Source organism: Eptatretus burgeri, chromosome 8 (assembly GCF_056783735.1).
Source record: "Eptatretus burgeri isolate ZD-2024b chromosome 8, Ebu_testis_v1, whole genome shotgun sequence".
Taxonomy (NCBI): Eukaryota; Metazoa; Chordata; class Myxini; order Myxiniformes; family Myxinidae; genus Eptatretus; species Eptatretus burgeri.
Window position 1 is genome coordinate 24,490,213 of NC_140968.1, and position 14,198 is coordinate 24,504,410.

The following is a 14,198-nucleotide window of genomic DNA, read 5'->3' on the forward strand; positions in this document are numbered from 1 at the left end:
ATATATATATACACACACACACACACACACACACACACACACACACACACACACACACACACACACACACACACACACACACACACACACACACACACACACACACACACACAATTGTCTTGGGTGACACAGGTGTAGTTTCACATGAATTACAATGATGTTAGGAGACAATAGATGACATGTGAATGGTATCAAGGAACTCCAAACTGAATGCACCACAAACCATCATATTATATGCCTCATCAACAGATACAAGAATGATGACATGAGCGTCACATATTGAGCAGCCAATAGAGTGCCTTCACTTTGAAGATGGATCCCCCCAACTATACAATCAACTATTTGCAAACAATCAAGGAATGCATTGTGATGAACAAAATTCTGTTCAATAATCAAATTAAATATTGTTGTGAGTGTTGGACACAAAGAGCAGTTAGGAATTGAACCGGAAAACCACTCTGCTGATCAAAGATTGATGATAATGGTAAAATAGGAATGGTTCGTGTACGTCATGGCAGGCCAAATTAAAGGTGTGTACACCAGCGACTCGGATCACAGAAGCATCACCGAGGTATGAAAGTATCACAGAAGCAGGTTGCACGTGATGTCTAAACAAGGTTTAAATCATCGACTCTCCACAGAGACGCGTACCTCGACCCCAATCATACACCTACCTTTCAATGAACCGTTGCTCCGCAGCCGTGACCGGTTGGGTGCGAAATCGTTCTCGGGTACGCCGTGCTGCCATCAGCTTCACACCGTGCCGCCCTCTGCCACACAATGCAGGTCACATTAAGCATTCAAATGAATACCTTAATTTTCTAATCAGGGCAACAATTGGATTTTAACCAAAAGTTCAGGATCATTGCATTATCCCTGCTGGAATGTGCAGTATATTTAAAATAACAAACAAGAAAAGAAAAACAAAAGGTAAAACAACCAGGCCATAGAAAGCAATTCAAAGTTAATGTACAAAGAGTCAAAGCAACAATTATTACATTATGCTCCTTTTGTAAGTGAGACTACATTGTGTGGGAATCATTGCTCGAGTGCAGATGTGACCTGGGCAAGAGGACATTATTGTAAAATCTCGGTTTGTTAAACATTAAATACGACTTTGCACCTGAAAACTTCACAAACAATCCATACACAGAAATGTCGTTTGGACCTTGTGTACAGCGAGTTCAATGAGGGTGTCGGGGAATTTGATGGTGGAGCAATGGGGAACATGTGGGCATGGGAGAAATGGAGAGAGAATGTGATGGCAAACAAAAGTCAGCAGCTATGGGTTAAGGAAGAGGAAAGGGGGGGGTGGGGTGGGCAGAGGGACAAGGTGGGTGCTTTTAGGTGAGCAGGGGTACAAAAACAAACAAATAAATAAATCAAATCCTGTTGAGGAGACAAATAAATAAATAAATAGAGAGATAAATAAATAAATATTTAAAAAAAACAGAACTTGAGTAGCACAAAGATTATTTCACAAGCAGGAGAAAAAGCACACGCAGGAGTAGAGATGGGCAGAAGGCCTGGAGTTTGGAAGCCAATTTCAACATGAACTGTACTCACTGTTCAACGATGTTCCTCCCACCAACATGAAGTTTCATTCGAGAAACACAATATTATAATAATAATAAATGTTGGCAAGAGGTAAATACAATGAAGCTAAATAATTAAGAATATGTTGTCAATACAAATAAACAATAGCATCTGCAACACCTCAGCTTCATGGCGTAAGAGTGGTCACACGGTCGGTGCACGTGTGAAACAAACTGTGGTTTCCTGCACTTGAAACTCTCCGTTATTGTGTCATTGTGTGGCCGAACCAAATACATTACTTCATTTGCTTTGTTCTCCAGTTCTTATTGCCATCTCTGCCACTCCCAGGTATCTGCACGGTGCACATGGTCTGCCAGTAACCCTCTTGTTAAACTCCCAAAATCCAGGCTCACAGCTCACCTCCACTCATTTGTTACTTTTTTTTTCCTTTTCCTCAACTGTGGACCTAACTTCCCCAGTCTGTTCAGTCCCATTCTTCTCTCCAAGGCTTCAACACAGCTGTTCACCACTATGTCAGGTCATCCCCCGTCCATACTCATGACGTCTTCGATCACAAATGACCCCATTCCCAAGCACTCCCTTTTTCCAGGTTATTGTGATACCCTCCCTCAATTCTGTGTGTTCGTTGTCAATTTTGGTTTGTTCCTTCCCCGCTTTTCCCTTCCTCTTCTTGCCATTTCATTCCGCTTTTTCACCCTCTCCTTGATCTCACTTTCACTTCTACTCTGTTTAGTTTTTCTCCCTTTTAAATGTTGTTCCCTTCCATTCTGTTCTAGCTCTTCCACAAGCCTCGATCATGTATACAAATAAATAAATAATAATAATAATAAAATTCTTCCTAATACTGCACACAATTTTGATGCTTTCTCCCTCATTTCACTTGTGACGATTCACATCCGCAGTGGTTCTGGAAACGTTTAAATATGCATGCCACTCACCTTTACCAGCGTTTTGTCACTCCTTGTATACAGTCAAGGCTCATGGAAGAGTATTTGTTATAAATGAAGCTGTTCCATGACACTAGTTTTTGTTAAATGTGGTAAATTGGAAAAACAGGATTGCAGAATGTGGAAACAGAGCTTGATAGCTTAATTAGATGGATGGATACACAGAGTCAATCTGAGATAATGGCTGCAGAGACAATTGCCTGAGCGTTAAGCACCAGCCTCTCGTCCAATATCGCTCCCATTCAGGTGACACAACTTAGCAAAGTTAGTCCATTTATCTGTCGATGGCTCGGTTTATTCAAGATCAGGCATGGGGCATAGAGGGGTTCCGACAAACCACCCAACTATATAAATAAATAAATGAATAAAACTTATACGGAGTGCCAGTCATGATCCTCACTCCTGCGGGGTTGCCCTGCTAAGCCTGTGTTGCACCTCTTCAAGATGATGAAAAGGTCAGGGTTGCTCCGTTTCATGGACAGCATTAGAAGCACATATTTCGAGCATTTAACAGCCAATATGCAAGTGCATCCGTGTTATCCTCGGCTTTGAATGAGGAGTCTGAGCTGCGACAGACGTCAAACAAAATGACCTTCCTCAATCCTTTTGAGGAATGCCCGACTTTCATACAACGGGTTTGCAACAATCCAATTTTCTCACATTGGCATCACACTGCAGGGTTCTTAAACTAGATATTCATCTAATTTTCTCTCCATATTCACACTTTGGGGAAATTGAAAAGGTCATCTCCCAGTATTCCAGGAAAAAAAAAGTAAGCAATCATGTGCTGGTACCCCAGCCAAATTCCAAATTTCTACCCAAACCCACAACATGCCATGATCTTTCCAGGGTTGGTCCTCAAGAACAAACTTTGGAAACATTTATGACCTATTGTGGCAATAAACCAATCCTCCCATAATAAACATAGCACCGTGCATCCTGAACCTCAGCTGGATCAGCAGCAACAGTCACTCAAGCCACCTGCAGATCCCGTTAAACCCTGATGTTTTTTTTTAATGCTTGAACAAACTTTAGTACATCACGAGTGGTGAAGATTGTGGTCCAGTTTCATGGTGGTTTCAGAGGAGAGAAAAAAAAGTTATTTTTATGGGGGTGGGGGTGGGGGGGGTCAACCCTCTCCCCCAATAAATAGCACCAGATTAAGGGAAAGACCAACAGGACATTTGTCCAGTGCCCAAACTCCAGGGGGGGGCACAAAAAAACATGATACATTAATTTATTTATAAAGCTAGTATTATCTATTCCCTTGTTGACTCAAAGGTAGCAGAGCCAGGGAAGTGGACATGGGGTTACATCTACTCTACAAGGCCGGCAATTCGACCTTCCCCATCCAGTTTTTGATAAATTTGTGTTAACGTTCTGTCAAAATCACTTTATCAATTTGATAACACTTTATTAAGCTCGAACTGATAATTACCTCCACCCACCAAAGGTGGATGGAGGTTATGTTTTCACCTCTGTCTGTCTGTGAACAAAATATCTCAAAAAGTTGTGGACGGATTCGGACAAAATTTTATGGAGAGCTTAGGTTCATGACAATGATGAAATGATTAGATTTTGGTGAAGTCCGAATCTGGATACAGATCCGAGAATTTTAAAGTGATTTTTCACAATTGAGATGGGGCTAAAACGATAAATAGCACAATATCTGAAAATGCAATGGACAGATTCAGATGAGACTTGGTTAGGTGACAACAATAACCAGATTAAATTTTAGTTCAGGTCCAAATGCAGATCCAGCCCATCAGTGGGATACAAAACAAACTAATCAGCTTGGTGGAGGTATGCACTCTACCGAGTGCCCTTCTAGTTTAAAATATTTTTTACTTTTAATTTATCTTCAGTTTAAAAAAAAAAGTGTTGCAGTAAAATGGTTATAAATCTATACACAGTAATGCTCTATTTAAATATTTTTTCTCTTCCCACTACATTTCAAGATTGGTTGTTTGGGGGTGGGGTCTATTACTCGAAAGCCCCGGGGGCTGTTAAACTAATCTGACTCTGCCCGTAAACCCCCTTGATGAGTGCAGATTTTGATGCAGTCAATACACCTTCGTTAGGCATTAGATATGAAGCTTGCGGCCAAGTTTCATCAAAATCGTGTGTTTGGTTCAAGTGATAATGACTGAAGTATTTACAGACTCACTCACTCACTCACCGAAAGACACTGCTCGATCGAATAAGCTCACCGGACTAAAGTCCAGGTGAGCTAAAAACAGAATGTGGTATGGTCATGAAAGGATGAAGATGGTGTGGAGGGGGTGGGATTCTAAGATGCCTATAGATTAGATACTCACCTTTCTGGTGCAACGTTGAAAGAATGAGTTTCGTGTGGGCAAGGATTTTGCACCTGCCCCTGCCAGGCAGAGATGCAGTGAGTGGGTTCTGCAATAGAAGGCCCAGCAAATACAGTGGAGTGGTGCCGATTATCAACTGCTGTTGAGAATACAGAGTTTGGATTGGTATCTTCCAGTTTGCATGACAGACTGCGAACAATTCTATGCGTGGCCAACTGTGTGCACGGAAGCTGCGTCCTCGGGTGGCTCCAAGTCACACTTCCTTGCACCCAATCTTTAGCAGACCTTGCAGAGTTGTCAGTCTCTTGCAATAACTTGTCACCCATTTTTCCATTATCACAACACTGAACACCTTCATTCATTACAGCTCCACAACTTTGGTAGTTGCACGACATTTTCAAACTTGCCTTTGCATCAGGTCCTCCAGAATTATTGGCTTGCAATCCATTACCATCCTCACTTTCTACTGGTCGAATGTTGTGCTGGATACTCAGGGATGTACCGTACAATTCCGCGAGTTGGCGACGTCGCTCAGCCTTGTAGCGAGCAATCCGTTCTTCGCGTGAAACCCCTTCCGACATGCCATTTGCTGGAGTGTTGTTGGCCTGTGATGTTAAGTCACGGGCCTGGTACCCCTGTTTTGCTTCTGAACTTGTACTGGTCATAGTAGAAGCTGAAAGTCAAGAAAAACAAAACATCCCCACACTTGCTACGTGAGGATCGCAAGTGTGAGGTTATCACCCAATGAGAATCGCAGCATCACCCAAGCAATCATCATAATCCACATTACTGCAAAAATCTTCTAAATGACGGTGTTTGCGAGACAAGTCGGTATGCCTACAATAGGTGTATTAAATACTAGCATGGATCAGCTCGCTATGCTTGCTACACCACATGTCACAACAGTGGGACAAACACAGCAACGTTATTTTAAAACAAAAAAGAAAAAAAGTGGTGCGAGGCACAACAAATCCCGCCCATTTAAGGCATAAAGTTATTTTGGGGATCAAATTTAAATTTGATACATCCTTTACCTGAATGTTGATTATAAGGAATAAAATAAGGAATATTTTAGTCTTAGTTTGAAGTCAATTAAACCATTTTTGACGAAGTTATGACCGTAAAACTTCGGACCCTACCGATCTTCACAAATATGCATTTTTCACGATAGGATTGTTAGGATTTTAAGTCACAAATAGACTAAGGTTCACTATAAGCTTAGTTTGAAGTAAATCAGATCATTTTTGACAAAGTTATGAGCGAAAAACGATTTTGACCTTTTCGTGACCTGACCTTGACCTTTGATCCAATTGGACCCAAAAGTTGATGGGGTCGTCCAAGGTTCATTGCCCACCTGTGGATTAAATTTGATAGTGTTTGCTAAAGCCGTTTTGCCGTAAAGTTGCTAACAGACAGACAGACAAACAAACAAACAGACAAACAAACCGGACGATTACAATATCCCGCTCCCTTCCTCCGGGGAGCGGGATAAAAAACCTTAACACAACGAAGTTCAGAAACCCCACCACGATGTAACTGCCATGTTATTAAAAAGAACTCCTGCTGTGCAATTTGAAACACCTCACCACACATCGCTCTCGAGACAGGCTCGTTTTAACCATGGATAAGTACGTGAGTTGCCGTGTCGTCATGATCTACACCAAGCAGAATTCAAACATTTATTTTGCAAATTTATATGCAATATTCGTGATGCTACATTTTTATAAGCAATTGAAGTTGAAGCTTTAAATTGAAATTATTTTTTTTTTTTAATTATAAAAGAATAGAAAAAAAAATACCCTTTGGACATACACATGTTAGAGGTAGGTGCAGCCCAGAGTTAGGTAAGATTTCACAAAAGTTTGAGGGAGTATTTCAGTAACAACCCAACCCAGTTAGATCGAGACACACACACACACACACACACACACACACACACACACACACACACACACACACACACACACACACACACACACACACACACACACACACACACACACACACACACACACACACACACACACACACACACACACACACACACACACACAGACTGTTATGGTGAGCAACGCCACCGATTATGTCTCACACGGTAAAACCGCATAATCCGCAAAGAACAACCGTCCGTCTGTCACCCAGACGATTGCTCCCGCTCATACAAACCATTCAACCAGAAGGCACGTGATGTGATCAGCGGGTAAATAAAAACATGTGGAGTGCGACGAGCACTCCCCTGATCCCAATTGGATATGGTCGGACACCAAAGCGTCACTTCCAACCCAGAGGCTTCGGCCTGGCGACTGTCAGATAGACAAAGATTACATGGTCAACAGATAGGTGGCTCCGTTTGATGTTTAACTGATGTTGACCATGTAATCTTTGTTTGACAGAGTCACCAGGCTGAGGCCTCTGAGTTGGAGGTGACACTTTGGTGTATGACCATGTCCAATGGAGATCGGGTGAGTGTTCGTCACGCTCCAAATCTTTTGACATATATTATATGCTGTACATGTGTATATACCTCACACTAGCAAGGTGTGCTTACACATTGTGTAAGCATACGAACTGTGCTTCCCCATTGACTCGGGTCAATCACCTGCATGTTTTTTCATTTAATTATTTTTTCATTTATGGATGTTGTACAACAATTGTGTGAATTTGTCCAGTGTATCGGCTTCGATGTCCATCAGCGTGCAAAATTTCAGCTTTCTACGTCACCCGGAAGGCACTGATCTTCAATATCTGTCAGTGAGCGAGTCAGTGGTTATAAAGAGCTATAGTATATATTTTATCCTGGGAACTTTTGCTCTATCGTCATAAACAAACTATTGTACCAAAATATATTTAAAATAGAAATCTTGGCTGTACATAATTTTAAAATCTGACAAATCTTGATGAACCTGTGAAGATATTTCAAAAGAAAGTCACATGTATACAAACTAAAGCAATGGTACACAGTCGGGATACAACCAGCACCAGCAGATGGCAGCATTTCAAGGTGTTTATAGCTCTTCATTTCTGATTCCACATCCCAGAGATAGAACACAGTTCATGCAACACAACTGGCTAGTTTAGCTTTCCCATTTGAACGTACAATATCGCCAATATTGTGGTATTCCAGATTCAGATTCCAATTATTGTGGAGGGTTCTCCATTGTGTACAATTCATATCCATTGTCTGAAGAAAATATAGAAAAACTAAAGTAATCAATTCCCAGATTAAAAACTGATGCCTTGGGTAAACTGGTATGACATTTCGAATCATTTTTCAATTTCAATCTTCACCAATATTTTTTGGACTTGGGCAAAAGATCATACAAACCACACACACACAAACACAGGTGAGCAGAACAGCTGGATTTGTACAAAGGGAGTTGGATATAAGGACATTGATAAGAGGAGAGTTGGAGAGAAAGAATGCTACAGATTGTTCTGAACATTTGACTTCCAAGGAAATATTTCAATTACAAGGCAAAGACTGCTGGCACAAGATTGAATCAGAAAATTACATCACTAGTAACTACACAAAATGGCCAAAAGTATGTGGGCACCCCTTCTAATTAGTGGATTCAGCCATTTCAGCCATACCCATTGCTGACAGGTATATAAGAAAAACAAAATCAAGCACACAAGAGCTCAGTGACTTTCAACATGGCACCGTCGTATTATGATGCCACCTTTCCAACAAGTCAGTTCATCAAATTTCTGCCCTGCTAGAGCTGCCCTGGTCAACTGAAGGTGCTGTTATTGTGAAGTGGAAAAGTCTAGGAGCAACAACAGCTCAGCCGCGAAGTGGTAGACCACACAAGCTCACAGAATGGGACCGCCAAGTGCTGAAGCACGTAGCGCAGAAATATCGTCTGTCATCGGTTGCAACACTCACTACCGAGTTCCAAACTGCCTCTCGAAGCAACGTCAGCACAAGCACTGTTCGTCGAGAGCTTCATGAAATGGGTTTCCATGGCCGAGCAGCCGCACACAAGCCTAAGATCATCATGCGCAATACCAAGTGTCGGCTGGAGTGGTGTACAGCTGACCGCCACTGGACTCAGGGGCAGTGGAAGCATGTTCTCTGGAGTGATGAATCACGCTTCACTATCTGGAAGTCTGACAAATGAAACTTGGTTTGGCGGATGCCAGGAGAATGCTACCTGCCCGAATGCAGAGTGCCAACTGTAAAGTTTGGTGGCGGAGGAATAATGGTCCTGGGCTGTTTTTCATGGGTTGGGCGAGGCCCCTTCGTTCCAGTGTAGGGAAATCTTAACGCTACATGATATTGTTGACAATGATATTGTTGCGGACCCAGGGGTCGGGGGCGAAAAGAGCACAAGGAGGCAAGCTACCTCAGGTTCCCACCAGACTCTCTGGAATCGCAGGCCGTCGCACATTAATAAAACTTCATGATGCGGCGGGTCGCTGATCGACCATGAACGCCAATAACTCGACCACTCGACTTAGGGTCCTCCATCTAATAAACACCATTTACCTTATAGTCACATGATCAAATTAGTGGGGAGCACGCCCTCGGTATGCCTTGTTCAAACCGGATCACCTTACCGGATCAGCTGCAGCGGAGCATAACTACCAAAGGACATACCCGCTAGAAAAACAGATCGTTGGGGGATAACGTCCCGGCTAAGCTACAATACGAACCATGCTGGACCAATGAAGGAGAAGACAAAAATGAGCTGGGAACATTTCAACACAAGCATTTATTTACAATCAAGTGAAGAAAGGTATGTGGCACAGTAAATCGGGTTTATTGGTATTTACAGCAGGGATAGCAAGGAATTTGTGGGGTGCGACAAAAAGCAAGCAATTTACAAAGCAAAGCAGACACAGAGCAGACTTATCCCGTTAGAACTTCTACAATCTTAACTTATACTACGACAGGCACAATCACACACACACACACACACACGATTAGATAGCCCGAAGGAGAGAGAGAGCAGATGAGGCTAAACGGCCTTGCAATATCTGGCGTGGTCGGCCGACCAACGCAACCCAGTACGTTTATGGGGAGGTGAGAAATACTGGTGTCTAATGTGTGGGAGTGGGAGGTGTGGTGTTGTGCAATATGGGGGGTGTGGTGTTGTGCAATATGGGGGGTGCGGTGTCATGCTAGAGGAAAATGGGATTGTGAGTCAGGATGCTCTTTTGTTCGTCCAAACGGGACAAGATAGAGAGAGATAGAGAGATAGAGAGATAGAGAGATAGAGAGATAGAGAGATAGAGAGATAGAGAGATAGAGAGATAGAGAGATAGAGAGATAGAGAGATAGAGAGATAGAGAGATAGAGAGATAGAGAGATAGAGAGATAGAGAGATAGAGAGATAGAGAGATAGAGAGATAGAGAGATAGAGAGATAGAGAGATAGAGAGATAGAGAGATAGAGAGATAGAGAGATAGAGAGATAGAGAGAGAGAGAGAGAGAGAGAGAGAGACGAAAGATCCCAAACCTAGTCGTGCATAGGTCCGCTAGCATAGCGTGTACCTCCGTGGGACGCTCTGCTTGAGCATTTCCACCTCGAGAGTTGGCGCGTTATCTCCGGCTTTGTCACTTTGTCGGGGCTCGTGGCAACGTGCGCTCAGCACTGGTCCTCTGGAATAAGTAAGTCTCAGTCGCACACCAACCACGAGTGAAGAGCCAACGAAGAGCAGAGGCAACGAGGAGCACCCAACACAGAGCCAAGACAAACAGAGAAGAAGGTGGCGAAGAAGAGAGGCGAAGAAGAGAGGCGAAGGAGAGAGGCGAACGAGAGAGGCGAACGAGAGAGGCGAACGAGAGAGGCGAACGAGAGAGGCGAACGAGAGAGGCGAACGAGAGAGGCGAACGAGAGAGGCGAACGAGAGAGGCGAACGAGAGAGGCGAACGAGAGAGGCGAACGAGAGAGGCGAACGAGAGAGGCGAAGAGATTGAACTCCATTTATGAGCCCCGGGTGAAGGGTGGGGGTGACGACCCGAAGCGACATGCTGTGACCCGAATCCTGCTTCTCCATTGGGTCACAGCAGCCCTAGCCACACCCTGCCAGGCTCCTGGGGCCGGAAGCGGTCTCATTCGCACATCCGGAGCTCCTGACTCAGCATAATGTATAAGCCGGCAACCTGGCCTGGAATGTGCTCTGAGCACAGTCTGAATGCCGAATAGCAATGCACCCCCCCCACGGCCCTCCCCCACCTCTCACGAGCCAAAATGCACACCCGGGCCCCGTACCAAACTCCTGGATCCCTCTTCCTGCGACCCCTCCTCGCCACCTGTCTTGCAGTGTTCTGGCGACTGGACGAGGGTCATATCAATCCTGCATGCTCACCCGGGACTATCCCGGTGAGATGCGGTTGGTGCTATTAACATCTGTTGCTCATCCCCGCATCATGCGGTTAGAGTACAGCCTGCGGGAGGTGCTTAGTGGCGAATTGTACCGATACAGAGGAACGAGGAGTTGCGAGAATATTTTTTCCATGTGCAGGAGGTGTTGGTGGTCAAAGTAGTGAGTTTTTGGTGAGTGAGGGGTGAGCAAGGTGAGATGCCGTTGGAAATTGGCGCGCAGATTTGAATGAAATAATGGCGCGCCATGCGTGTGCTGTACAGTGTGTCGTGTTTATAGTGGAGGAAGTTTGTTGGTTCCAAGCCACGAGAGGCACTGTCGTGTGCTTATTACTCATCACATTTTGCATGGTGTGTTTGCTTGCTTGCTTGACTTTTACCATGGCAAAAAGGAAAAGGTTGGAATATAAATCAGAATTGAAGAGAGATATAGTTTATAGACTTAGCTATAAGACCCACACAAAGCACTTCGTCTCGTTAACCCACGAGACATGAGGGGAAGGTCTAACTGCACAAAGACAAACGAAATGACTGCCTGAGGATCACTGGATGTTGGGTGCCATTGCCCAAGAGGCATGCGGTTTCGTAGAGCCGCAACAATATTCTAGATGATTCTGTGCTTCCAGATTTATGGCAATAGTTTGGGGAAGGGCCTTTCCTGTTTCAGCATGACAACGCTCCCTTGCACAAAGTGAAGTCCACACAGAAATGGTTTGTCGAGATCGGTGTGGAAGAACTTGACTGACCTGCACAGAGCCCTGACCTCAACCCCATTGGGATGAATTGGAATGCCGACTGCGAGCCAGATCGAATAGCCCAACATGAGTGCATGACCTCACGAATGCTCGTGGCTGAATGGAAGCAAATCCCTGCAGCAATGTTCCAACATCTCATGGAAAGCCTTCCCAGAAGAGTGGAGGCTGTTATAGCAGAAAGGGGGGACAAACTGCATATTAATGCCCATGATTTTAGAATGAGATGTTGGACGAGGAGGTGTCCGCATACTTTTGGCCATGTCGTGTTGAACAGTACTCGGTAGAGCGCACACCTCCACCAGGTTGAACAATTCACATTTTCTATCCTACCGATAAGTCGGATCTGCATCCAGACTTGAACAAAAATCTTAATCGGGTTGTTCTCGTCACGTAACTAATTCATCCACAATGTTTTGAGATATTGCGCTATATAAAATCGGTATGAGCCCCATCTCTCAATCGTGAAGAATCACTTAAAATAAAATAAAAATAATTATAGTATCCGGATCCGAATGTTCGCCCAAATCGAACCAATTCGTCCTCGTCACACACCCAGCCTATCCACCAAGTTTCATGCAAATACGTCCATAACTTTTTTCCAGATATCGTGCTAAATAACGGTTTTAGCCCCATCTCTCAAAAGTGCAGAAATTCTGGGATGTCGTTTCAGATTCGGATCTTCACCAAAATTATCTTCAATTTTTCCTTGTGACACACCCAAACTTTCCACAAAGCTTCAGCCGAATCCATCTACAACTTTTTGAGATATTCTGCTCACAAACAGACACAAACAAACAAATAAAATTGCTCGTTGAGCAAGGAATTGCCGGAATAACTTTGTCACATCTCCATGATCTCTGAAAAAACAAAAACCTGGAAATCAATTTGGTTCTTACAAGTCTATAGTGCCACTGTTTCATGAGTTATAGCACTTAGTTTGGTCATGAATCATGATCATAACTTGGAAGTCAATCGGACTTGAAATGGCGTTTTTAATCGCAATTTGAAAGTTTTGACCCGACCCCCCCTGACATTCGACCCGCAACCGCTAAGAAGGGTGTTGGTGTGACACCCCCAATGAGACATATGGTTGGATGCAGAATTGGAAGATGCACATTTTGGATTTGGTTTGAAGTCGATATGACCATTTTAGTGGACATTATTGTGAAAAATAAGAATTTCGGTTTTTTGGTGACCTTGACCTTTGACCTAGATTCACCAAAAACGACAAGTGTCTTAGTTGGACCATGGCCGACGTCTGTACCCAGTTTGGTCTTCATGGCTGAAACGGTGTGGCTGCCACAGGGTAAACAAACACACGAACAGAATGACACACACAACCGACCAAAATAATTGCCGAAATCCGAAGGATTCCGGCAATTAACAAACAGGTGTGGAAACGTAACAGGTGACAGATGTAATGACAATGACAGAATGGATGGATGAATAAATAAATAAATAATAAAAATAAATATATATATATATATATATATATATATATATATATATATATATATATAATAAGTATAAAATAAATAAAATAAAATAGAACCCTTCATAATTTTCGATCTGAACATATTTCCAATATTATCCTTTATAAGATTTGTTCCCTCACAAGGAATTTCAAAGCAGGTGGAGACCATTCGAGCCGATCAAGGTCATTATTGCCAACCTATGGTTGTTTGTCCATGCTCCGTCCTTTTAAACGCCGAGTGTCGAGTCAAGCGAGGAAGCAGCACGGACCATTTTTAATACTCTCGACCCGACCGGGGTTCGAACGGCACTGACCTCACACAGACTCGGAGATCCCGCTCGAACGATTACACCACCGAGTGTGGTGCGAGGTATTAAAATCTCTCACACGTCATTTAAACAGATGTACGTCAACACCACGTAACCACAATCAATGACCGCCGACTGACTGACTGGCGCACGATCACCGACCGACACACGTACGTACTTCACAAGAAGCCAAACTAGTTTGTAAAACGAGTTCCTTGTACAGTAACCATCATTCACCTCTCCTTTTTCACCCTCACAATGTCGTCCGAATCACTTGTCTTGTGTAAAAAAAAAAAAAAAAAAAAAAAAAAAAAAAATTAAAAAAAAACAGAAATGTTGGAAAAACGAACGATCTCTTCAAAAAAAAAAGAAAACAAAACAACAACAGCCGTTCCATCCCGTGTGGAAGGGGTCGCATTCGATCCGTGCCGAGTTTAAAATATTCAATGTAATTCGAGCCGAGAACGTTTAAACTTTCGTCACCTTCGGATGTTCAAAGTCCAAGTTCCC

The 14,198-nt window shown here is 43.4% G+C and overlaps 1 protein-coding gene across 8 annotated transcripts in view; it reads right to left on the bottom strand.

Moving 5' to 3' along the window:
• LOC147021332 (supervillin-like) overlaps nucleotides 1-14,198 on the bottom strand; it is a 241,248-nt gene that overhangs the window by 175,244 nt on the left and 51,806 nt on the right. For 4 of the 8 annotated variants that reach the window (XM_085891184.1, XM_085891180.1, XM_085891186.1 and 1 more), the window contains exons 2-3: nucleotides 4,823-5,531; nucleotides 675-770 (exon numbers count right to left, since the gene is read on the bottom strand). In XM_085891184.1, the coding sequence (XP_085747310.1) occupies nucleotides 675-770; nucleotides 4,823-5,487 (761 nt within the window). In that variant the 5' untranslated portion in view covers nucleotides 5,488-5,531. Of the gene's footprint in view, nucleotides 1-674; nucleotides 771-1,566; nucleotides 1,620-4,822; nucleotides 5,532-13,694; nucleotides 13,827-14,198 lie in introns of those variants that run through there. The other 4 variants (XM_085891181.1, XM_085891183.1, XM_085891187.1 and 1 more) reach the window with 4 other exon arrangements.